The 25,200-nt window shown below is 48.5% G+C and overlaps 1 protein-coding gene across 1 annotated transcript in view; it reads right to left on the bottom strand.

Annotated features, from left to right (window-relative positions):
* Positions 1 to 4,049: 4,049 nt before the first annotated feature.
* Positions 4,050 to 25,200, bottom strand: part of avil (advillin) — a 63,392-nt gene continuing 42,241 nt past the window's right edge. Inside the window, exons 17-24 of the mRNA XM_085972530.1 lie at positions 18,014 to 18,172; positions 14,183 to 14,362; positions 12,796 to 12,941; positions 11,568 to 11,712; positions 9,808 to 9,996; positions 8,863 to 8,931; positions 6,356 to 6,475; positions 4,050 to 4,793 (exon numbers count right to left, since the gene is read on the bottom strand). Coding sequence (XP_085828656.1) covers positions 4,680 to 4,793; positions 6,356 to 6,475; positions 8,863 to 8,931; positions 9,808 to 9,996; positions 11,568 to 11,712; positions 12,796 to 12,941; positions 14,183 to 14,362; positions 18,014 to 18,172 — 1,122 coding nt within the window. The 3' untranslated portion in view covers positions 4,050 to 4,679. The remainder of the gene's footprint in view (positions 4,794 to 6,355; positions 6,476 to 8,862; positions 8,932 to 9,807; positions 9,997 to 11,567; positions 11,713 to 12,795; positions 12,942 to 14,182; positions 14,363 to 18,013; positions 18,173 to 25,200) is intronic.

Below are 25,200 nucleotides of genomic sequence, written 5' to 3' on the forward strand. Positions count from 1 at the left end.
TTTATTTGTGACCGTTTGAGCGCAGCCTCAGTGGAAAGCGTTTCTGAAATCCCGCTCCCCAGTCGCTGTGGTGCGAGCTGCGCGTCACTGAATCAGCGCCCAGTTGATTCCTGAGAAACACGCCAGTTGCTTTAGCAAGAAATGAGATGCTTAGAGCAGTAATTTTGTAAGAGAATTCAAAAAAAAAGTCACAGCAGTTTGCGCACAACCCACCAAACTCACCCACATATCGAACTGAACACAACATATTTAACAAAAAATAAGGGGCTGGGTTACATAGGCGAAGGGATAGAGTACAAATCTGAAGAGGTTCCACTGTTGCTGCTCAGACTCCATTGTGTGCAGTTCAAGAAGAATGTTACTGTACAAACCACTTCTAACAAAATAAGAACATAGAAAATAGGAGCAGGAGTCGGCCATTCGGCCCCTCGAGTCTGCTCCGCCATTCAATAAGATCATGGCTGATCTTCGACCTCATCTCCACCTTCCCGCCCGATCCCCATAGCTCTTGATTCCCCTAAAGTCCAAAAATTTATCGATCTCAGCCTTGAATCTAAAATCTAACGGAAAATCCTTTATTGTAGAGTTGCTCCCTTGTACAAGCTGTTTCCCTGTTTTAACAGGATAAAAAAAAACCTTTGAATTAAATTGGTTAAGGCGAAGAATCCGATACTAGACTAAGTTTACCACACGGACTGCAGCGGTTCAAGACGGCGGCTCACCACCACCTTCTCGAGGGCGATTAGGGATGGGCAATAAATGCCGACCTTGCCAGCGACGCCCAGATCCCATAAACGAATTTAAAAAAAGAAAATCGAGGTGACTCATGCCCGATATAACCGTTTACTGCTCTCAGAGACTTGTTTTAAAGCGTGTTCAAATGTCCAGTGACTGGAGTGTATGTTTATTGTACAGCAGCTGCTGACTTCCTCCAACCAATGAGGGGCACAGGCAGCATCAGGCGGGTGGGTCTGAGGCAACAGTAAGACACTGGCAACTAATGAAAAATAAAGTAAGCTGGATTAAAGAAAACTCACATCCGTGTCCCTGGTTACAGGAATTTTGTTGAGTAGTTTACACTGCTTCCAGGTATCAGGAATTGAGGGATGGTCGAGGAAGAATGGCTTGTTTTCTCTAGAAAGGTGATTTAATTGAAATTTTCCAGATTTTGAATTAAATTGATCAAAATCTCTATGGCCTGAGCTGTGCTGCCAATTTCCTCCCCCAGATCTTGGGACAATAACACACATGCTAAAATATCGGCAGACCATTGAATTTTGAATTTGGTCTCAGAATTGGGAGCAGGAGTGTGACGGGATCAGCTTCTCAGTTAATGCGGAAGTCTCGGGGAGCAAAAGTGCGAGGATTCTGCCAGAAATCAGAATCTGACTGAGCTACCCCCACTCCTGCTGCCTGGGCCTGTTCTGCCATTACTCCTGATCCCACTGCTCCTGCCCTCCACAACCCGGGGATCTCAGCTCCATGTTCTGCTGCTGGTGGTTGCCTGACTGCGGGCTGACTGTAGGCTCATTGTGGGTTCACTAGCTGGCAAAGGGCTGCAGGGACTGGCTGGCTGCAGGCTTACTGGCTGGCTAACTGCGGACCGCCTGCGAGCTGTCTACTGTCTGCGTGCGAGCTGGCTGTGGACTATCTCCGAGCTTACTGGCTGGCTAACTGTGGACCGTCTGCGAGCTGCCTACTGTCTGCATGCGAGCTGGCTGTGGACTATCTCCAAGCTTACTGGCAGGCTAACTGTGGACCGTCTGCGAGCTGTCTACTGTCTGCGTGCGAGCTGGCTGCGGACCATCTACGAGGTGGCTGCGGACCATCTGCGTGCTGGCTGCGGACCGTCTGCGAGGTGGCTGAGGACTGTCTGCGAGCTGGCTGCTGCCTGCGTGCAAGGTGGCTGCAGACTGGCTGTATGCAAGCTGGCTGCGGACTGTCTGCGAGCTATCTGCGGGTTGTCTGCGTGCGAGCTATCTGTGGACTTTCTATGAGCTGGCTTAATGGTGACTGGCTGTCTGTGAGCAGGCTGACTGCTGCAGGTCTCTGTTCCGTGGTCTGTTGCTGGCTGCTCCAGGTCTGTGTTCCATCTATTGCTCCCCTCATCAGATGCTTTTTATAGTTCCAGGGCCTCTCTCGAAACTTGTGCTTTTTTTTTAAATCTAGAAATTGCTGTTTTCCACTTTTCTAAAGATATACATGTCCAGACAAATAGCAAAAGCGGTCAAACAATAAGGGACACAAGTTAAAATTAGGAAGATATAAGTAAGAACTTGCATTTCTCTAGCGCCCTTCATGACCACTGGATGTGCCAAAGCGCTTTACAGCCAATGATGTGCTTTTGAAGTGTGGTCTCTGTTGTAATGTAGGAAACGCAGCAGCCAATTTGCGCACAGCAAGCTCCCACAAACAGCAATGTGATAACCAGATAATCTGTTTTAGTGATGTTGGTTGAGGGATAAATATTGACCAGGACACCGGGGAGAACTCCCCTGCTCTTCTTCGAAATAGTGCCATGGGATCTTTTACATCCACCTGAGAGGTTTAACATCTCATTTAAAAGACGGCACCTCCAACAGGGCAGCATTCCCTCAGCACTGCACTGGAGTGTCAGCCTAGATTATTGGGCTCAAGTCTCTGGAGTGGGACTTGAACCCACAACCTTCTGACTCGGAGGCGAGGGTGCTGCCCACTGAGCCACGGCTGACAACTTGTAAGTAATAAGGGAAATTAGGTGGAACTGTCTTCACCCAAAGAGTAACGATAGACTTCCTGGAATCTGTTACCAGAAAAGGCAGTTGAAGCAGAGTATGACGAGGTAACTAGACCATTGAGTTCATTCAGGAGATGGTGAGGAGCTGTGATACAGCAACCCAGATACCAGTCAGGAAAAGCCTCTGTCACGTAGATTGCTTAACATAGAGCTTGAACGTTCTGAACTAGGTACTAGACTAGACTTGTACAGACTGCAGTTGCTTCCTGTCTGATCCACCTCCATCCCTTGTGTCTCTGAGATCCTTCTGGCCTCTCTGTGTCTCAGGTCTCTCTATCTGCTCCTTGCCTGTGAGGTCTCCCTCCTATCTTTGTATCTCAGAGGGACCCCAGATGACTCTGCTGGAAGCTAAATAGCCTGTGATTAATGGTACAGACTGTTTGCACATACAGTATGCCTTCAGTCCTTGGAGATTCTGGAACAAATGATATTTTATTATATTGCTCCCCCCCCCCCCCCCCCACCCATCTTCCTGTGTCCACATCATCCTAAGCCAGGATGACAGGCTGGAGACCTGCTGTATGGCCACAGTCACAGCCACTAAGAGATACACAACAGTGGCTCTAAGGATAGGACAGAGAGGGAAACTCCACCTTGTTTTCCCCTTTCCCTTCCTGTGAGGAGCTCCCTGGCATCTGTTTGGTGACAAAAACTCATCAAATGGGGCATCAGAGGAGCCAAACCGCACCTTACCAGCAGGAGGCCAGGGTTGAATTGTGGAGCCGGATAAATATTCAGGAATAACAACAGAAAATGCTGGAGAAACTCAGCGGGCTAGGCAACATCCGTGGAGAGAAAGTAGAGTCAACGTTTTGGGTGAAAACCCTTTATCAAGACTAAAGAGGCACAGGGAATTAAATAGATTAAGAGGCCAGGCTGGGAGAGAACAAAAGAGAAGAGACATTAAGAGGTATTCAAAACGAGACGAGATGGTGATAGGACTAGTGGAGACAAAAGACAGCTCTAGATTAGGTGTGAAATGCGCTGGCAGAATGGGAGACAGCTGGTTTTGTTTGATTACCAGTTAGATTAAAAGGGTGGGGTAGAGTCCATGGCACGTGTATGGTCTGTGGAATGAGCGGGGCTGATGGGCTGAAGGCCCTTTTATTGCTCCATGATTTCTTATGAGCTGGAGAGAGAAGGGATTGTGGGATATGAAGAGAATGCAGGGGAGGTGTGGTCAATGTATCAAAAAGACAACCTGGGCCTAAAGTGCTTCTCTACACCTACATTTTTTAATTTTATATAATTAGTTATGAAAATGTCTTTCTCTCTGGATACAAAAAAAATCAGACAAAACGGTAATTGTGTCGATCAGGGTTTTGTACTGAAATGTTAGGTTTGGATTAGGAATTTTATGGGATGGAGGGCTTGTCACAGATATGTATTTATCTGACATCAATGGCATTTTGTGTCATAATTTAAGTGGAATGCACTGCTGTGGAAGACCTTAGATAGAAATACTGAGGAAGTTAAAAGGGAGATAGATACTTGGGAAGAAAGGGTGTACATGGATATGGAGCAAGATAGAGCTGCCGTGACTAACAGAATGGTGAAACAAGCCCAATGGGCTGAATGGCCTACTCCTGTTTCTACGTTCTATGGTCCTCCCCCATGGCCATTGTAGTCTTTGCAATACAATGGCTCAGTTAATTTTAAGTAATTAAATGGAGATGTTTAATGTTTACCCTTTTTAATAATTGTGAGTAGTTGAGTGGTTGGGTTTCTGTTCGACCTTTTGCAGAATAGATGGCGCTGGTGTGTTTTCCTTTCCTGGAGGGTGGGGTTGTTTGGAGGCATTCCCTAAACAATAGCGGCAGGAAGGCGCGATGCAGCAGCGTAACTGATGCAGGCGGCAGATTCTCGATTGGCAGAGGAATGATATCCGGTTCTCCGTCACCTTTTAGAACATCCCTTTCGACTTCTTCATGCTTATCTGTTTCCAGATGGGCAGCGCAGTGAACACGCCTCTCGACAGGCCGAAAACCACTTTGAAATCCTGGTCTGTCAGGGCGTTCTGTGAAGGAAGTTCACCGGTTCAGTTTTAATCCTCGCCACAATTCTAGAACCTGCTCAGCTTTCACGCTGCAGCACCAGCCCGCTTGTAGGAATGGACTCAAATCTTTTTGGGTCCCTTCATGACCCGAATTTGACGGCCTCCACCGCCCCTCCCCTACCATGATTGAATTTGTTTTCCAGAAGCCCAAAGCCCCCCCCACCCCCCCCCCCCCCCATCAGCACCGAGTGTGAATCCCGCAGGACGATCCCTACCTACCACTTCCTTCAGATGAAGTACTTGTTGTTGGATCCCTGGACTCTGCTGAGTTGGCTGACCTCAGGCAGGGTGGCAATTGGGATGTTACTATTGGCCTCAGCACCTCTGGGCCAGGGTTCCCACTCCGGATTCCCAACAACCAGTGGTTCCCCCCTCTCCCCTCCGCTGGAAAATGTGCCTGTGTCAGCGCCAGGTGTGGACACCCACCAAGTATATCACTCCCTTTGTGTAACATGTACAGAATATTAGCTGTAAGAAACATGCAGCGTAGGGCGCGGGGTTACAGCATCAACACCACAGATTAGAAGGCCCCAGGCTCGTGCAGTGAACACTGGTTCGCTATAGATCTTCGAGAGAGAGATGGACCTGTTTTTGGCTGAGGAGATCACTTGGTACAAGAAGTAGGTGTCCTGCCATTTTAAGTCAGGGTCAATGTGATCTCCTGGATTAGTTTGGATCGCCTAAGGGTTGGAGAGGAATTTTCCAGACTTTTCCCGCTAATTGGCCTGGGTTTTTAATCTGTTTCTTCCGCCTCTCCCAGGAGATCACATGGTTCTGGCTGGGTGGGGAGTTTCTGTATCATGAGGCATCCCGACTATATGGGGCAGACTGGATGGACCAGTTGGTCTTTTCCTGTCCGACACTTTCCTATGTTCGTTTGCTTGTGTCTGCAATCTTCCACCAGCTGTTACGTTCTCAGCCTTGTACAGAGGCACTAAACAAGGGCCAAGCACCAAGGGTAGAGAGGCAATAATCAGAGGGAGCGCCAACACTGGGCTACACTCTTATGCCTCTTAGTGGCCAAGTTCATAGATCAGGGAGCAACTCTCCTCCCACCACACCCCCTCCCTGCTCTGGGCTGGGGATAGTCTGTGGGGTGGAGACCCAACGAGAGTACTCACCCCCCAAAACTCACTCTCTTAAGTCTCCGGCCCCCGTGGTTCAGTTAGGAAGTGCACTGTCCAACGTGGTACTAAGAGGTGTTGAACGATTCGTAGTCCGAGATTTCTGCGGGGCTATAATGCTACCAGTTCCTTAATCATTGGGTTTTTCACACTGCAGAATGCAGCTAATGGAAGGAGAGCCCCATGTGAGCTGTCAGCTGCTATTTGGATGATCAGCCATTATCGCATTGAATGGCGGAGCAGGCTCGAGGGGCCGAATGGCCTACTCCTGCTCCTATCTTCTATGTTTCTATCCTCCCATGTAAAAGGGCCCTCAGTCTCTTACAGTCCCATGGTTTCCATCCCAAGATCTGCATTAGCAGCTCAAAGTTACAAGAGGAATGGAAGAGCAGGACTAACCTCCCTTCTGACCAGGTCGACACCTTCAGGCAATTGATGTCTTTGTTTATTAATCAGTGCCTCTGGAGGGTAGCACTTGCAGGAGCACGCCTCGCTGTCCGACTCGATCCCATTCAAATCCTGCGTTAAATAAGATGTTATTAATCACTGGATTTGGATTTTTTTTAATGATACCGTATCATTAAAGACTTTTTTCTCCTTGTGTGCGTTTCCTAAGGCGGGTCTCTTCTCTTCACTTGAGGTGGCCCTGTCACATAATGTTAGGCTCACTGTGCCACCTACAGGTGCAATACCTTTGGCACACAGTGCCCGCGCACAATAGATTATACCGCGGAATTGGCAAAGTTGAGCTGGGCAAATTGTTCACTGTGATGAAGGGTTCAATTACCAGGGGACACAGGAAGTAAGAAAAGGAGAACTTTCTCACACAAAGGGTAATCGAGATGTGAAAAGAAAGACTTGCATTTCTATAGCACCTTTCACCACCTCAGGATGTCCCAAAGCGCTTTACAGCCAATGAAGTACATTTTGAAATGCAGTCACTGTTGTAATGTAGGAAACACGGCAGCCAATTTGCGCACAGCAAGATCCCACAAACAGCAATGTGAAAATGACCAGATAATCTGTTTTAATGATGTTGATTGAGGGATAAACATTGGCCCCAGGACACCGGGGAGAACTCACCTGCTCTGTCAGCTGGGGATCAGTGGGTAGCACACTCGCCTCTGAGTCAGAAGGTTGTGGGTTTAAGTCCCACTCCAGGGACTGAGCATATAAAGCTAGGCTGACACTCCAGTGCAGTGCTGAGGGAGTGCTGCACTGTTGGAGGTGCTGTCTTTCGGATGAGACGTTAAACCGAAGCCCAGTCTGCTCTCTCAGGTGGATGTAAAAGATTCCATGGCACTATTTTGAAGAAGAGCAGGGGAGTTGTCCCCGGTGTCCTGCCAATATTTATCCCTCAATCAACATAAACAGATTATCTGGTCATTATCACATTGCTGTTTGTGTGAGCTTGCTGTGTGCAAACTGGCTGCTGCATTTCCTACATTACAACAGTGACTACACTTCAAAAGTACTTCATTGGCTGTAAAGCACTTTGAGACGTCTGGTGGTCGTAAAAGGCGCTACAGAAATGCAAGTCTTCTTCGAAATAGTGCCATGGAATCTTTTACATACACCCAAGAGAGCAGACGGGGCCTCGGTTTAACGTCTCATCCAAAAGACAGCATCTCCAACAGTGCGGCGCTCCCTCAGTACTGCATTTCCAACAGTGCGGCGCTTCCTCAGTACTGCCCCTCCGACAGTGTGGCGCTCGCTCAGTACTGCCCCTCCGACAGTGCGGCGCTCCCTCAGTACTGCCCCTCCGACAGTGCGGCGCTCCCTCAGTACCGCCCCTCCGACAGTGCGGCGCTCCCTCAGTACTGCCCCTCCGACAGTGCGGCGCTCCCTCAGTACTGCCCCTCCGACAGTGCGGCGCTCCCTCAGTACTGCCCCTCCGACAGTGCGGCGCTCCCTCAGTACTGCCCCTCTGACAGTGCAGCGCTCCCTCAGTACCGCCCCTCCGACAGTGCGGCGCTCCCTCGGTACCGCCCCTCCGACAGTGCGGCGCTCCCTCAGTACTGCCCCTCTGACAGTGCGGCGCTACCTCAGTACTGCCCCTCTGACAGTGCGGCGCTCCCTCAGTACTGCCCCTCCGACAGTGCGGCGCTCCCTCAGTACTGCCCCTCCGACAGTGCGGCACTCCCTCAGTACCGCCCCTCCGACAGTGCGGCGCTCCCCTCAGTACTGCCCCTCCGACAGTGCGGCGCTCCCTCAGTACTGCACTGGAGTGTCAGCCTAGATTTTGAGCTGAAGTCTCTGGAGTGTGACTTGAACCCACAACCTTCTGACTCAGAGGTGAGAGTGCTGCCCACTGAGCCACAGCTGACGTAGAATAAATTACCTGGGAAAGGGATTGAAGTATTAATGGGTTCACGAGGCAAATGGACGGAGAGAAAAGGGATAGAGAGATGTGGTGAGAAGGCGGGAAAGGTGAGGTTAATCTATGGGGGGAAAAAGGTTTTTTTTTAGCCTAATTACCATTTCTGATCCTAAAAATTATTATCTACAACTCAGAAGTGGCTTGGGGCATTTTATAGTAACATACATCATGATAGAGAACAAGTCACAGGCAGAGGAGCGCACCGTAGCTCATTCTGTTTCACTAATACAGTTTGTGATTTGCAAAGACCCAGGTACGATTAGAAGTTCCCCATGTGGACCAGGCCCAGAGGGCAGGACATCACAGAGGGTGAAAGGAGTACGAGAGAAGATGAGGTCAATCAACAAGCAGATGAAAGTAAGTTTAAGTTTTAAAAGCCAGGAGATTGTAAGAGGAAGCAAAACGGAGGGAGGTCCATCGGGTTGAGGTATTGGGAAAGAATGGTTTCGAATAGAAGACGGTGAGAGTGCAGGGACGGAGAAGGTGGGGTGTCTGCAGACTAGGAGCTGTATAAAATGATACTTACAGTTGTGATTTGGACAATTGCTGTAGTGTCTCCAAGCTCTTTTTTCAACTGTTCATAAGTTTTACCTCCCTAGGGCAGACAAAAAGAATCAGTGAGTTGTATTATGGGCTGGGCGAGTTTGATTTTGAGCTGGGTAAGTTAGCGTTCTAGGGGGAGAAGCTTAATGGGCTGAAATGACCTTTTCCTGTCCTTGATTCTTTCTCATGTTTTTGAAATTGACCAACAGCTAGGCATTTATATAGCGCCTTTAACATAGTAAAGCATAATGAACGCAGTATGGTGAGGTCTGGTCAGCACACTATAGAGCCTTAGTATTACTTCTGTAGACTTCTATTCTCCTGTTCTGGTTATAGAGCCCAGCATTCTGTAGCTTTTGTAACTGCTCCACCACATTGTCTAGACACTCGACCTGACGTGTCCACTATTACTCCCAGGTCCCTTTCCAAGCTCCGCTGTGCTAATGCAATTCCATTCATCGTATACTTGCGTCTCTCAGTTTCTTTGGACAAATATACAACACTTTACATCAGTTTCATTTACCTGCTCAATGATATAACTGATCCAAATATTTTTGGAAACCTTTTACTGCCTCCTCTGTCTCTAATGCTCTCCCTGTGAGTTAGTTATTACCCTCCGCAGTGAACACTATAGAAAATATCCATTTAATATTTCAACCATTTAATCTTTAACCACCACCAGTTTTACTCCTGCAGCTTGCTCTCGAACTGTTCTTTCCCTGTTCTAATACTGAAAGGATGGTTTAGTATTCTGCCTAATGTCTCTCGGACACTGTACCTCCACCATCATTTTTATTCTGTTTAGTGCATCCCTACACTCTCACAGAACTCTCTCCTTTCGAACCCCTGGAGGCGTTGCACAGAGTGTTGCTCTCCCTATACCGCTGGGAGTCTACTATACAGAGGTCAAAGTTCAGAGGTTGCTTACACTCCATTTGTTTATGTCCCATGCCACAAACCAGCCGGTGAAAGTTGGTGGCTCGAAGCCCTGTTTGATGATGATTATGGGTGTGCCGATGTCCCGGTTGCTGGGGTGTGTCTTCAGATAGTCCTGCACTGTGATCAGCGACTCCTTCCTTTCCACCTCATTTGCCTCTTTGCCGATCCACATGAAAATCTGGAACAACACAAGGAACAACGAGGAGGAGGAGGAAGACAAGGAGGATGATGATGAAAGAGATGTAGTCGGACTCAAGTCCACGCGAGTTCCTGCAGGGAGCTCCAGCTTCGTACTCCTCTGCCCCAAATCCCCCCCCCCCCCCAGCTCACTCCGTGTGCCACTTGCTCCCTCCCTCCCTCCCACGCACCAGCTCAGATAGCGGTGGTGAGGACACAGCACTGGGTGACTCACAGAGCACGAGGGAGCAGGGGGAGGGCCAAGTGGGTGAAGGAAAAGGGGATGAAGGGATATGGGAACACGTGGAGGGTAAACGCCGGCATGGACTGGTTGGGCCAAATGGCCTGTTTCCGTGTGTTAACTTCTGTATATAAAAGAAAGATCAAAGCACTTGAGAAAATGTAAAATTGCAGATTTTTTCTGTTAACTCATTTGGTTGTTATTCTAAATAGTTCTTCCTCAGTTGGTGAATGGACTGCCTGGTGAAACAAGTGGACAAGGAAGGTCCCAGTTTATGCTGAATGAGTTAATCTCAGTCGGTGAGGTCATTGGGGCTACAGTTACTCTCGGAGATGGTGGGGGAAAAAAAAAAAGGGTCAGGCTTCTCGCTATCCAGTGACTCCCCCTCGAGAGGTGCGAGTGCGTGGGTGCCGGAGGGCGGTAGAATGGGGCTTGACTGTGGCGGCTCACACAGTTAAATAGCCACGGCTGCTCATTGTTTGCATTTGAAGATTGGCCACTTGGGGCGAGGTATTGGAGGCCCATTGCTGCACGAGGGTCTGTAACCCCAGGAATGAGTCTGTATCAGGAGGAGAGAGGGTAAAGGGAGAAAATCAAAGAGAAAAACTAGGGGGTGGGGGGAAATCGATCAGTCATGATCGGGGAGGGCAATTTGAACATCACACTGGATAATCAGTCTATAATTCAACCCTGGAATGGAAGACTTTTCTTTGACAGTCACTAATAGTTCCTTAGGGAATAACACTGGGAGGGCACCAAGCCAGCTTGCTGTGTCCCTGCTTACAGCACAATCGTTGATGGTTTCCATAAATACATTATTTAAAAAAATAAAATAATTTCTGTGCCTGAAGTGCCCACAGTGTGAGCATCGAGCACTCCCCTTGCAGTGACTGGTACCCTTCTTAACTTGTGTTAGGGTGCATTGTTGGTGCAGACGGGAGGGAGCTTTACTCTAAACTGGGAGCGTTGGATGCGGACACTGGGCGTTTTCTATTCCTCACCTGGATCAGCACAGAATTCCCACAAAAGCATTTTAAAAAGATGGTGAGGGAGGGAGGTGTTTAGTAAACAGCCAAGCGAGCGTGAGCGGCTCAGATGCTTGGTTCATACAGTGTGGACATTTGAATTCATTGCTGAGACTGGCACCTTTAACCAGCCCTGAGCCTCAAAGTGGGACAAGCTCAGGAAGAAGACTCTCGCCTCAGTGGGGAAAAACTGGCCCTCCATCCCTCTCATACTGCAATAAGCCGATCCCTGATTGGTTGAGACCAGCAAATTCATCTTCAGGTCATCACTTGACAACTGCGTTTCCATTGGCTGATTGTTTTTACCTGATCCCATGTGTCCAGGAGCATGATGTCATCTTCGCTGAGGTCATCCTGGGTGAAGTTTGTGATCTCGTTTACAATGAATCGCCCTGTTTTATTGGAGCACTCGAACAGACGAGACTGAAAATCCACATCTTCCTCTTGCAGCCTGCACAGGAATGGAAGAACTCTTCATCAGGGACAGAAACAACTTGTAGAGCAAGAGCACTGTCTATTTTCTTCCCCCAATTGTTTCCCTTCCTCTCCTGACAGCCCAGAAAATCTTCCACTGGCTGGGGGCTGCTACAAAGCCAGGTTAGTGTGTATTCCCAGGGTCTCATTGACTAGCCATTCCAAAGTGCCAGCCAATAAAATGAAAGAGCTCCCGTCACTGATATCGTGAAGCAGCCAGGAAGGAGGAAGAGCTGAAATGGGTGCCCACGAAATCTTGGGAAAAATGCTGGTGGCGATGACTCCTGCTGGTCTCCTGACCCAAATCCCTGACTCCTGCTGGTCTCCTGACCCCAAAGTCCTGACTCCTGCTGGTCTCCTGACCCCCACTAATCTCCTGACCCAAAGCACTGTCTCCTATTATTCTCCTAACCCAAAGCCCATACCCCTGCTGGTCTCCTGACCTGAAGCCCTGACTCCATTGGTCTCCTATCTAATGGCTTCACTCCTGCTGGCCAAGGCGCCCACTCCTTACCACTATGCATGACCCATTCTGCAAAGGGTCAAGTGTGGACAGTAGATAGGGACAGGATAGGACTTGGCAACGATGCCCACCCCATGGATGAACAGCCCATTAACACTCACTGTCTAGGTGGAGAATAGACACTTGGGCAAGGTAGCAGAGGACAGCCCCTAGAAACATAGAAGATAGGAGCAGGAGTAGGCCATGCGGCCCCTCGAGCCTGCTCCGCCATTCAATGCGATCATGGCTGATCATCCAAATTCAGTACCCGGTCCCTGCTTTCTCCCCATACCCCTTGATCCCTTTAGCCTTAAGAAATATATCCAACTCCTTCTTGAATATATTTAATGTATTGGCCTCTACTACCTTCTGTGGTAGAGAATTCCACAGGTTCACCACTCTCTGGGTGAAGAAATTCCTCCTCATTTCTGTCCTAAATGGCCTACCCCTTATCCTTAGACTGTGACCCCTGGTTCTGGACTCCCCAACCTGAAGAACTTTAGCTCAGCTTTGAAGAAGGGGTGTAAGGGGAAAATAGTTGGGGGAAATGGCCGTTACCTTTTGTCATTTGCATACGGTGCCTTTCCACCAAGTGTTTCCCAGAATTCCAGTGGTTCCTGGCCCTCAGCAATGAAGGTCTCATTTCCGTTAGCAACAATGACAGCCAATTCTCTTCCCATTGCACGTTCATCCCCACTGGATCCCTACATTACAGGAAGAAAGAGGAATATCAGAACTACGTCCCTTAAAGAACTTCCAGTGGCAACATTCCACCTCTCTGGCATTGTTTCATATAACAATGTCTGTTTACCTCTGAGAGATTGTGTTTGAATCTGGTCCAAAATATAGGACGAAGGCCTTTCCTCCTCCTGTGGCTGTTTGCTGTACAAAAGGAGATTTGCCCACCGTTCCAGCATAAAAATAGCCCCAACACTGAGCACCAATCAATAGTAATTCAACGAATCTCATTCAGTAAGGTCATGAGGATAGAGAGTACGGGAGATGGAAATGTTCTACTTGGGGAAGGTGGGGCAAGGGGACAGTTTGGTTGTTTATTATCTGGCAGGATTTGAATAAAAGTTGTTTTAGGGTAAACCCCACTCTCTTGTGCTCGCTGTGGGTATCCATACTTAAAAGGAGTCTGGGTTGAAGACAGGGCTACAACACGGTATCGATGTTTCTCTGACCTGCTCTCCCTTCGAGTACAGCTCCCGGCTGGGATTGCAGGATCGGTGAATATACCCTATTCACCCCGCCAATCCTCTCCTCTCCTCTCTTCAAGGAATTGGCTCTTTTTGGGGTACAGTCACCCTCCATTACCTCACCCTCCTCGGGTTTCCAACCCTCCAGGAATGCCCTGGAGTCTCCAGGAATTGAAGATTAATCTCCAAGGACACTGCTTCATTTTCGTTGAACACTTTCAACTTTTGGTTATAAAAATATTGGAGGGGGGGGAAAAAAGCTGTTTGACTGACAGTCAAGAATCATTCAATCGGATAACAAAGAGTCTTTTCACTGTCCAATTGGCGCGGGAAGTGGGTGTGCCCCGAAGATGAACATGTTGGGCGACCAATGGCGGGAGTGTGGGGGCGGAGAGGTGGGGAAGTCATGTGATCAAACCTCCAGGAATATGACCAACCAGAGTTGGCGACTCTGCCCCCACCCATGTGTGAATGAGTGTCAGCAGGCTAACACTTTTGTGAAAGGCATCACGGAAGGGCCTGCCCTCTTAAGAACTGACATCTCCAGCAGGATTCACTGGCTAGCGAATGCCCAGGGATGCTGCAGCCAATGACTCCAGCTGGGAACAGCCAACAGCACAGACCAGGGATTGAACGTCCAAACCAGGCTGTGCAAATGCCAACTGCGCCAACAGGGGGAGCGCTGAATATTCCCCATCTATACCTGACTGGTAGTGTGTCACTTGTGGTTTAAAGTCTTTTACCTTCCCACACCACAGGTAGCAATTTATATCGGTCTTCAGAAGAAAGACATCATTTGAGTTCAAGGATGAAGCGTAGGCCGGGACCTCGATTGCCTTGGTATTAGACTTATCGGAGCCGTGAACCTGAAAGAGTCTGATGGGCGGCTCGAGCTGGTTGCTGCTCTTCCTCGAAGTGCCACCCTAACAAACAAACAAAAGATACACTTTAAATAAGATACCCTGCATATTTATAAAGGGGCAGTCCCTCCATGCAAAAAGTGGCTGACAAACATTTAGTAACACGAGGCGCAGTTCAGCACCGTTTCCATTAGGGCATCACAGGCTTGAAGAAAAGATTCGCCAAATTTTTTTTGCGAAGACAATGTCCCTTTAAAAACCAGTGAGGTGAAATCACACCGTGTATGTTAATATCACACAGTGAGAATTCAACTCACAAATAAAACCATATAGCACAGATTGAGGCCATTTGGCCCATCGTGTCTGTGCCGGCTCATTGCTAGGGCAATCCAAAACTAATCCCACTGCCCTACACTCTTCCTGTAGCTCTGTATGTGAGAAAATAGAATTAGTGGGCATTCTACCCCACAAAGTAAACTTTCTTTCCTCCCATTTACTGTGAACAGCATTCTATCCAAATATTATCACATTAAACTGTAGGTTAAGATGAAAAGTTTAAATCATAGGATTACATCGGATATACGGCACAGAAACAGGCCATTCGGCCCAACCAGTCCATGCCGGTGTTTATGCTCCACTCGAGCCTCCTCCCGTCTTTCCTTATCTAACTCTATCAGCATAACCCTCTATTCCCCTCTCCCTCAGATGCTTGTCCGACCTCCCCTTAAATGCATCTATACTATTCGCCTCAACCACTCCCTGTGGGAGCGAGTTCCACATTCTCACCACTCTCTGGGTAAAGAAGTTTCTTCTGAATTCCCTATTGGATTTCTTGGTGACTATCTTATATTGACGGCCTCTAGTTATGCTCTTCCCCACAAGTGGAAACATTCTCTCTGTATCCACTCTATCAAAACCTTTCATAATTTTAAAGACCTCTATTAGGTCACCCCTCAGCCTTCTTTTTTCAAGAGAAAAGAGACCCAGCCTGTTCATCCTTTCCTGATATGTATACCCTCGCATTTCTGGTACCATCCTTGTAAATCTTCTCTGCACCCTCTCCAGTGCCTCTATATCCTTTTTATAATATGGTGACCAGAACTATACGCAGTACTCTAAGTGTGGTCTAACCAAGGTTCAATACAGGTTTAGCATAACTTCCCTACTTTTTAATTCTATCCCTCTCGAAATAAACCCTAGTGCTTGGTTTGCTTTTTTTATGGCCTTGCTAACCTGTGTCGCAACTTTTAGTGATTTGTGTATTTGTACTCCGAGATCCCTTTGTTCCTCTACCCCACCTAGACTCGACCCTCCAAGTGATAAGTGACCTCCCTATTCTTCCTACCAAAATGTAATACCTCACATTTATCTGTGTTGAACTTCATTTGCCAATTATTTGCCCATTCTGCAAGTTTATTAATGTCCTCCTGTAACTTGTTGCAGTCCTCCTCAGTATTGACTATCCCCCCCAATTTGGTGTCATCCGCAAATTTAGAAATTGTGTTTTTGATTCCAAAGTCTAAATCATTAATGTAAATTGTGAACAACAGTGGTCCCAGCACTGATCCTTGTGGAACACCACTACCCACCTTCTGTCACTCTGAATAGCTGCCCTTTACTCATACGCTCTGCTTTCTGTCCTGAAGCCAGCCAGCAATCCATTCTGCTACTTGTCCCCTGACTCCACATTCTCTGACCTTGTTCATCAGTCTATTATGGGGTACCTTATCGAAGGCCTTTTGAAAATCTAGATAAATTACATTTACTGCATTACCCTTGTCTATTCTTTCTGTTACCTCTTCAAAAAATTCAATGAGGTTGGTCAAGCAAGACTTTCCCTTTTGAAATCCATGCTGACTATTCATTATTATACTTTTCGTTTCTAGATGTTCTTCTATTTTCTCCTTTAGTAGGGATTCCATTATTTTTCCTACCACCGATGTTAAGCGGACTGGTCTATAATTCCCTGGACATGTTCTATCCCCCTTCTTAAATATTGGTATTATGTTAGCTATCCGCCAGTCCTCTGGTACTACACATTTTTCTAACAAATTATTAAATATGTGTAGTAATGCCTCTGCTATCTCTTCCCTAGATTCTTTTAAAATGCGTGGATGCAATCCATCTGGACATGGGGTTTTATCCTCTTTGAGTTTGATTAGTTTATTTAATATATCCCTTTTTTATTTTAAATGCACTTATCTCATTACTAATCTCATCATCCAATGTCATGTCCACCTGTTCTATCCCCCTGGTAAATAATGAAGCAAAAATAATTATTTAATATTTCTGCCATCTCTCTATCATTACCTGTGCTATTACCCTGTCTATCCCTTAATGGCCCTATTCCCATCCCAACCTTCCTTTTTTTATTGATGTGCCTATAAAATATTTTACTATTTTGTTTTATGTTCCTTGATAATTTAATTTCATATTTCCTCTTTGCCTCTCTAATTGTTTTTTTGACTTCTCTCCTAATCTTTTCGTATTCTCCCTTATCATGCACTCCCCTGCTGTCTATGTACTTAATGTATGCCTCTTTCCTTACCCTCAGTTGTTCTCTTATGTCTTTATTCATCCATGGAGTCTCATTGTTGTTTAGTTTGTTCTTTCCTTTTAGCGGAATTTATTTTTCCTGCACTCTGAACACTGTTTTAAATGTTTCCCATTGCTGTTCTACATCGTTGTTTGCCAATATTGTTGCCCATTTTATTTTCCCAAGTTCTATTCTCAGCCCCTCAATTGCTTATATCCAGTTTTATGTACACATCTGCGGCTACTGGTAGTTGGCCACCTAAGGCGGATGTAGTGATACAAATCAGTCAGAAGGTTAAAACTTTACAGTTGACCAACTGAGGTAGGTGAAAGTATACAATTCAGGCAATGGCAGGAGAAGGTAATAGTGGCAATCTGGAGATCTCTTTTGTGTCTTGTCTCTTTCAATTTTGTTCCCTTTTTTGCGCCTCCTCTGAAAGTGCTGGCACATGGGTCTATGGGCACCAGCAGGTCCTTCACTGTTTTGCCTATGTGTGCATTCTTCACGTGTGAACCTAAACAGTGTCAGTAGGCTAGTTGACCTTGAGGGGCATTACAGCCAAGTCTGACATCCACATACATGCCCTATTACCTAATTGCGATCGGGAGTGGAAACCTTGGCTGATTTTTCCATCAAAATTACAACACGGAAACAGGCCACCTCCCTAGCCCAAGGCCACTGAGAAAGGAAGACTTGCATTTATATAGCACCTTATGACTTCTCTCAGAAATATCTCCAAGTGCTTCACAAACAGTGAATTATTTTGAAATGTTTTTGTTGGGGATTCCCACAGCCAATCTGCATACGACAAGGTCCATCAAATGGCAAGGAGAAGAATGGCCAAGTAACCTGTTTTTGGTGGTGTTAGTCGAGAGAAGAACACTGGGAGAACTCTCTGCTCATCCTGTCGTGGGATCCTTAACACCCACCTGAACCACTGGAAGAGGTAGACAGGGCCTTGGTTTAGCATCTCATCTGACAATGCGGCACTCTCTCAATTGAGGCCAGTTATAGCACTGCAAACGAGATCAACTAATTTAGCACAGACTAGGGATCAAACCAGGGACACCTTCCTGTCCAGCCCCATGCCAGGTAGTGCATTTACCCACCGAGCTTCTGGGGGCACTGGTAATCTAAGGTATAATCCCATATTAGTCCACATTATACCAGAGACTTACTTCAAAGATGATCACTTTGCCCTTGAAGATGGTCATGAAGTGTCGTGGCTCCTTGCCCATGGTGACTCGAATCTGCACCGGTTCATCACCAAACTTCTGGTCCATCTGGACCGCATGAAGGGCTGAGGCAGCCAATTCATCTTGGGTGGCATGACGACCCTAGGAATGGAGGCACTAACCTGGTTAAGATACCAATAACCCAACTCATTCCCCCATGTGTCTAAGTCCTCAGTTAAAAAAAAACGCTCGATTTTCAGTGACAAGTAGCTCATGTCTCACAATATTCTTAACCTTCTCAGTGAGGTTGGCATAGTAACCATAGCCCCACTGACTCTAGTCATGCAACAGATGTTACAGATACTGTGATATTGGCCACTTCTTCCCATGAGGAGGTGGCTCCACGGGTGCCCTCAGACTTCTGGTACCTCAGCCAAGTGGCCGTTCGTCATGCGTGGGTCCAGACAGCGAATGCCTCAGGATATTTGACCATGGGGTACATGACAGCCAAGCCCAATCCTGTTGTTACCCGATCTCCAAGCACACCTTCCAGAATGAGTCGCTGGGAAGGAACCAGGAGCAGGAACCTCACTAGCACAGTTTCTGGTTTGACTTGGGAAATTGCTGAATTAACTCACGTTTAGAGCACACTTTTTGTAAAAGCAAAAATCACTTTGAGTTGGCAGTTTGGTTGCTATGCAAGGTAATAATTACTTTTCTCCCTAGTGTTTAAGATGCGGCCTACATGTTGGGGCAGCCTATACACATATCAATACAGTAGCTCACACTACAATCTGCTGGGAATAAAAGAAAAAAAGAAAAGACTTTTACAACCTCAGGACGCCTCAAAGTGCTTTACAGTCAATGAAGCACTTTAGAAGTGTAGTCACTGTTGTAATGTAGGAAATGTGGCAGCCAATTTGTGCACAGCAAGCTCCCACAAGCAGCAGTGTCATAATGACCAGATCATCTGTTTTAGTGATGTTGGTTGAGGGATAAATATTGGCAGGAAACCGGGGATAACTCCCCGGCTCTTCTTTGAGTAGTGTCGTGGGATGTTTTGCATCCACCCAAGAGGGAAGAGGGGGCCTCATTTTAACGTCTTATCTGAAAGACGGCACGTCCAACAGTGCGGCACTCCCTCAGTACTGCCCCTCCGACAGTGCGGCGCTCCCTCAGTGCTGCCCCTCCGACAGTGTGGCACTCCCTCAGTACTACCCCTCCGACAGTGCGGCGCTCCCTCAGTGCTGCCCCTCCGACAGTGTGGCACTCCCTCAGTACTACCCCTCCGACAGTGCAGTGGTCCCTCAGTGCTGCCCCTCCGACAGTGCAGCGTTCCCTCAGTACTGCCCCTCCGACAGTGCAGCGCTCCCTCAGTACTGCCCCTCCGACAGTGCAGCGTTCCCTCAGTACTGCTCCTCCAACAGTGCGGCGCTCCCTCAGTACTGCCCCTCCGACAGTGCGGCGCTCCCTCAGTACTGCCCCTCCCACAGTGCGGCGCTCCCTCAGTACCGCCCCTCCGACAGTGCGGCGCTCCCTCAGTACTGCCCTTCCGACAGTGCGGCGCTCCCTCAGTATTGCCCCTCTGACAGTGCTGCGCTCCCTCAGTACTACACTGGTAGTGTCAGCCTGGATTTTTGTGCTCCAGTCTCTGGAGTGGGACTTGAACCCACAACCTTCTGACTCAGAGGCGAGAGTGCTGCCCACTGAGCCACGGCTGACACCTTGAACATTCCTTCTACATATGATAGTTATTGGTTCAAATGATGGCAACAGCTCACACATGGGTATCTCTTCAGATGCGTGATATTCCATTGGTTCAAATCACTACAGTGATTTACATATACTTCGCCGAGCTACTCGTTTCTATTCAATTTCCTCAGACAATCTCCCACACCTCAGATAGAATGCAAAAGCCTAGCGCCTTGACAATGTGTGGCTTGCAAATCAGAAATCGACGGTGTAGCCAAATTGCCCACTTGCCCACGTGTAACCTGTGGTAAACCACTTTTATCGTTCACTATCGTTACACTATGGTTATCACTGTTTATATCGTTACACTATGGTTATCACTGTTTACACTGTTGTATCACTACACAAGGTCCCCTCTTGCCACGCTGTTATACCTGGGCTGACCACAGCTGACTCCGCCCATGGCTCCGCCTGCTTGCCCAGGTATAAAGGTGGTCGACTGGCTGGTATTCCTCCTTGTTGGATCCGATCACCCACGAGGGTGGGCTCTGTTATTTAGCCAATAAAAACCTATAGTTACTAACTTAACTCGTCGCTTTTCATGGACTGAATTGATAGGTATATCAATTTTATTGGCTAAATTTTGAAATGTCTACAACGGAGCAGCCAAACGACCAGTCAGACGTACAGCCCCAGCCAAACGGCCATCTACAACAGCCCCAGCAGCCAGCCTGGCTACGAGCCCTCCGGCCGCCGTACCTGGATCTAAACCCACAGGCTGCGAATTCAGCCCTCGACTTCGAACACTGGCTGAGCTGCTTCGAAGCCTACCTGAGAGAATCCGGCGTGCCTCCGGCATCCAAACTAAGAGTTCTGACCGCTCAGGTGAGCCCTAAAGTATTTGCACTCATCCGGGACATTGCCACATCCGAGGACGCCCTCAACCTGCTAAAAGAACAGTATCGGAGCCCTGTAAACTCAATGTACACCAGGCATCTCCTAAGATCCCGCTCGCAACAGCCAGGAGAGTCGGTTGATGATTTCTTACGGGCGCTGCAAATATTCGGCAGGGACTGTGACTTTAAAGCCGTAACAGCTGCAGAACATACAGATGGAAACATCCGAGATGCCTTCGTGAAAGGCCTTCGGTCAGACTACTCACGGCAAAGACTGCTGGAATCAAAGGACCTCGACCTGAAAACAGCTGCTATCCTCGCTCGCTCCTTGGAAGTGGCCCATCGGGACCTCGAGGCGTACTCCAGGTACTGTGCTGCGCGACCCTGGGACTCGGGCCCGACCCCGGCCGCAATACCCCTCGCACCGCCGCCTCTGGGACCTACCACAGCGTCGGTGTCCCGGAACCGATCGGGACCGCCACCCCCGGTACCGGCTGCGACATCGGAGCCCCGCGATCGGGCCGCCGGCTGCTTCTTCTGTGGCCAGGCGAAACACCTGAGGGCGCGCTGCCCTGCAAGAAACGCGACCTGCTCCGACTGCCACAAGAAAGGCCACTTCGCGAAGGCCTGCAGGGGGAAAGCCACAGACGCCAGCAGTGCCTCATGCGAGTTGTGGGGGCGGCCATCTTTCATCAAGGCCACAGATGCCAGTATCCCCTCGTGTGAGTCGTGGGGGTGGCCATCTTTGATCAAGGCCACCGACGCCGGCAGTGCCTCATGTGAGTTGTGGGGGCGGCCATCTTCTCCGCCATTTTATTCAACGTCGTGGGCGCCGCCATTTTGTTCACCACACTCGACCGCCACCTTGTCTCCAGACCTGACCACCGCCTCACCCGCAGACTACAGCAGCTCGCTCAGCCATACACTAGCCTCCGTCACACTTGACCAAGCTCGCCCGCATCACCTGTCCAAGTCCATGATGGACATCAAAGTAAACGGCCACGCCACGACCTGCCTGTTCGACAGCGGAAGCACGGAGAGCTTCATCCATCCAGACACAGTGAGCCACTACTCCCTCACTGTCCGGCCAACGCGCAACCGGATCTCGATGGCATCGAGGTCCCATTCTACAGACATCAGCGGCTACTTTGTTGTGACCCTGTCGGTTAGGGGCACGGAGTATAAAAATTTTAAACTTCTCGTCCTGCCCCAGCTCTGTGCTGCCATCCTACTAGGGCTGGATTTCCAATCCCACCTTCAAAGTGTCACTTTGGCATACGGTGGACCCCTCCCCCCACTCACAGTCTACAACCAGCAGCTTTTAAACCGCCCACCGCGTACCACCTGCGGTCTATCCACCCTCAAGGTCCCGCCCCCCTCCCTGTTTGCTAACCTCACCCGCGACTGTAAACCCGTCGCTACCAAGAGCAGGCGGTACAGCGCCAGGGACAGAGCTTTTATTAGCTCCGAGGTGCAGCGACTCCTGAAGGAGGGCATCATCGAGGGAAGCAACAGCCCCTGGCGTGCCCAGGTCGTAGTCGTTAAGACCGGCGATAAACACCGCCTGGTCATCGACTACAGCCAAACCATAAACCGGTACACCCAGCTGGACGCATACCCCCTTCCCCGCATATCTGATATGGTCAATCAGATTGCACAGTACCGGGTATTCTCTACCATCGACCTTAAGTCGGCCTATCACCAACTCCCTATCCGCCCTGAGGACCGCCAGTATACCGCCTTCGAGGCGAATGGCCGCCTCTACCACTTCCTTAGGGTTCCCTTCGGCGTCACCAACGGGGTTTCGGTCTTCCAAAGGGAGATGGACCGGATGGTTGACCAGAACGGGCTGCATGCCACGTTCCCTTATCTAGATAACGTCACCATCTGCGGCCGCGACCGGCAGGACCATGATGTTAATCTGGAGAAATTCCTCCGTACGGCCCAACGGCTGAACCTCACCTACAATAAGGAGAAATGTGTGTTTAACACCTCGCGCCTTGCCATCCTCGGCTGCGTAGTAGAGAACGGAGTCATCGGCCCCGGCCCCGAAAGAATGCGCCCCCTCATGGAGCTCCCCCACTGTCCAAAGGCGCTGAAGAGAACCCTGGGGCTCTTCGCCTACTATGCCCAGTGGGTGCCCAATTATGCGGACAAAGCCAGACCCCTCATGAAGTCCACCTCCTTCCCCCTGATGGCAGAAGCATGCGCAGCCTTCTCCCTCATAAAGGGAGACATTGCTAAGGCCACAATGCACGCGGTGGATGAGTCTATCCCTTTCCAAGTGGAGAGCGATGCATCCGACTTCGCCCTAGCTGCAACCCTTAACCAGGCGGGGAGACCTGTGGCCTTCTTCTCAAGGACCCTCCAGGGCCCTGAGATCCGACACTCTTCGGTCGAGAAGGAGGCCCAGGCGATCGTGGAGGCAGTACGACGCTGGAGGCATTACCTGGCAGGCAAACGATTTACCCTCCTCACCGACCAGCGCTCGGTCGCTTTTATGTTTAATAACAAGCTGAGGGGCAAAATCAAGAACGACAAGATCTTGAGGTGGAGAATCGAGCTCTCCACCTACGATTATGATATCTTGTACCGGCCTGGTAAACTGAACGAACCCCCAGATGCTCTATCACGAAGTACATGCGCCAACGCGCAAATTGATAGACTGCAGACCCTCCACAACGACCTCTGCCACCCCGGGGTTGTTAAGTCTGTGAATTATTTAGTTAATTAAGACACAGACTAATGAGTAACAATAAAAACAGGTCTTTACTGGTTGGAGGTAGGGACTATACTGAATACAAGATTACTGCACAGTGCTTATATACCGGTGTGTTCACCCCCGGTATTACGTCTACAGCAGCCTGAGAAAGTAGTACATCTCTTAAGGTGGAACAGGCTTAAGCTCTCTTAAGGTGGAACAGGTTACATACACAACACTCCTCCCTTCTTAGCTTTATAGTCATCCCCCCATTTAACATAACGTAATAACATATATACATATATAACTTCATGTTTAACGTAACATATCACAGATTCAGTCTCTGCGGAAAACAGTTCACAGATTCAATCTCTGTGGTGTAGTCGGTTCACGTTACTCATTCAATAGTCCTTTCATGGATTTAACAGCTTGAACTTCCGAACTGATTTGGCTCCGTTCGGAGGGACCACGTGTGTGATCTGGTAGAGGTGATAATGGTTCAGATGGGTCATCTTCTGTTTTTACTTTTCCTTTTCTGCTTCTTGGAGACTCTCTGGGCTCCATTGTCAGCTGCCACAGCTGCCAGCTGCATGCGCAGTTCCTCCTTCTCTTCCTCCCGTTTCCGTCGTAGAGCCAGCTTCTCCCGATGTTCCGTAGACTTTTGGTGCTCCTCCATGATTTCTGCACTTTGGGAGTCGAAGTTACAAGCTGGGCAGGACAGGACATCGTAATATTCGGTGTCGTCCACCAGGTCATAGTAATATTCGGTGTCGTCCTGAGCTAGACCAGTGAGAGGGTCGTCTATTTCCTCCATACCCAGCTGGACGTTAGCCAGCTCTTGTTCCAAATCCAGACATCTTTCCTGAAGAGACTTCTTCATGTGTACCTCTGCATCCAGCTTTTTCTGGGCTTTCAGCAAGTCGTTTACTAGTGACCTCATTTGTGATTTTAATACTTCAACTTCCTTTGGAGATTGATTGATCGGACTATGCAATCCCTCTACCGGAGCAGCTGTTTCAGCAGTCTGTTGTTCTACATTGACGTGAGTCAGCGTACTTTTGGCATCCAATGGCTGCTCTGTTGCAGTCGTTTCAGTCTGTGTCGTCACATCAGCCATCTCAATGACTTTTGAGAGCTCCGAACCCTTTTCCTTTGAAGATCGCAGCTCGTGTTCAAGTTTTTCCCATTTCAGAGTCTTGTCCCTCAGCATATGAAGGAGTTGGCTGACCGTTAACTCTTCTGACACCAGATTATGGCACGCACCTTCAGAACCTGAATCAGCTTTGATTCGTTCGGCCTCCTCGCGCAGATGGTTGGTGTGCTCCTGCTCCATTTTCTCCATCAGTTGCTTCTGTTGCCTTTCCAGATTCTCCCACTCTGTAACAAAAAACTTTTTTATTTCATTCACCTCTTGCTCAAAACGGCGAATCATTTGTTCTAATTGCTGTTGTAGTTTGAAATGGAGTTGAGTTCGAGCCCAGTGTCCCTCAAAAATGTGCATATCAGTAGACTTGACAGACTCAGAATTCTCTGTTAAACTATGTTGTTGTTGCTCAGTGGAATTCTGTGCTGAAACTTTGTCTTTTGCACATGGGTTGGTCTTACCATCATCAGTTCTAGAGTCTGGGCTGGTTATCTGCACTGAGTTCTCACTCTTTATGGCTTTTAGCGAATGCCAGTCCATATTTATGTTTCTAAACCACTCCCGGCCTAGTAGTGGTGGACCTCCCTCCGGTAGCACATATAAGTCCATTATTTGACTTCCTTCGCCCTTGTTGGCCACTGCAACCTTTATTGTCCCGATGGGGTACACTCTCTGCCCCGTGTAGGTTGTCAATATAATCTCCGTATCCTGTAGGGGAATATGTTGGAATAACCTTCTGTAATCTTTCTTATTCATG

The sequence above is a fragment of the Somniosus microcephalus genome, chromosome 33, assembly GCF_052327205.1.
Source record: "Somniosus microcephalus isolate GS21.2 chromosome 33, FLI_Smic_1.0, whole genome shotgun sequence".
Classification (NCBI taxonomy): domain Eukaryota; kingdom Metazoa; phylum Chordata; class Chondrichthyes; order Squaliformes; family Somniosidae; genus Somniosus; species Somniosus microcephalus.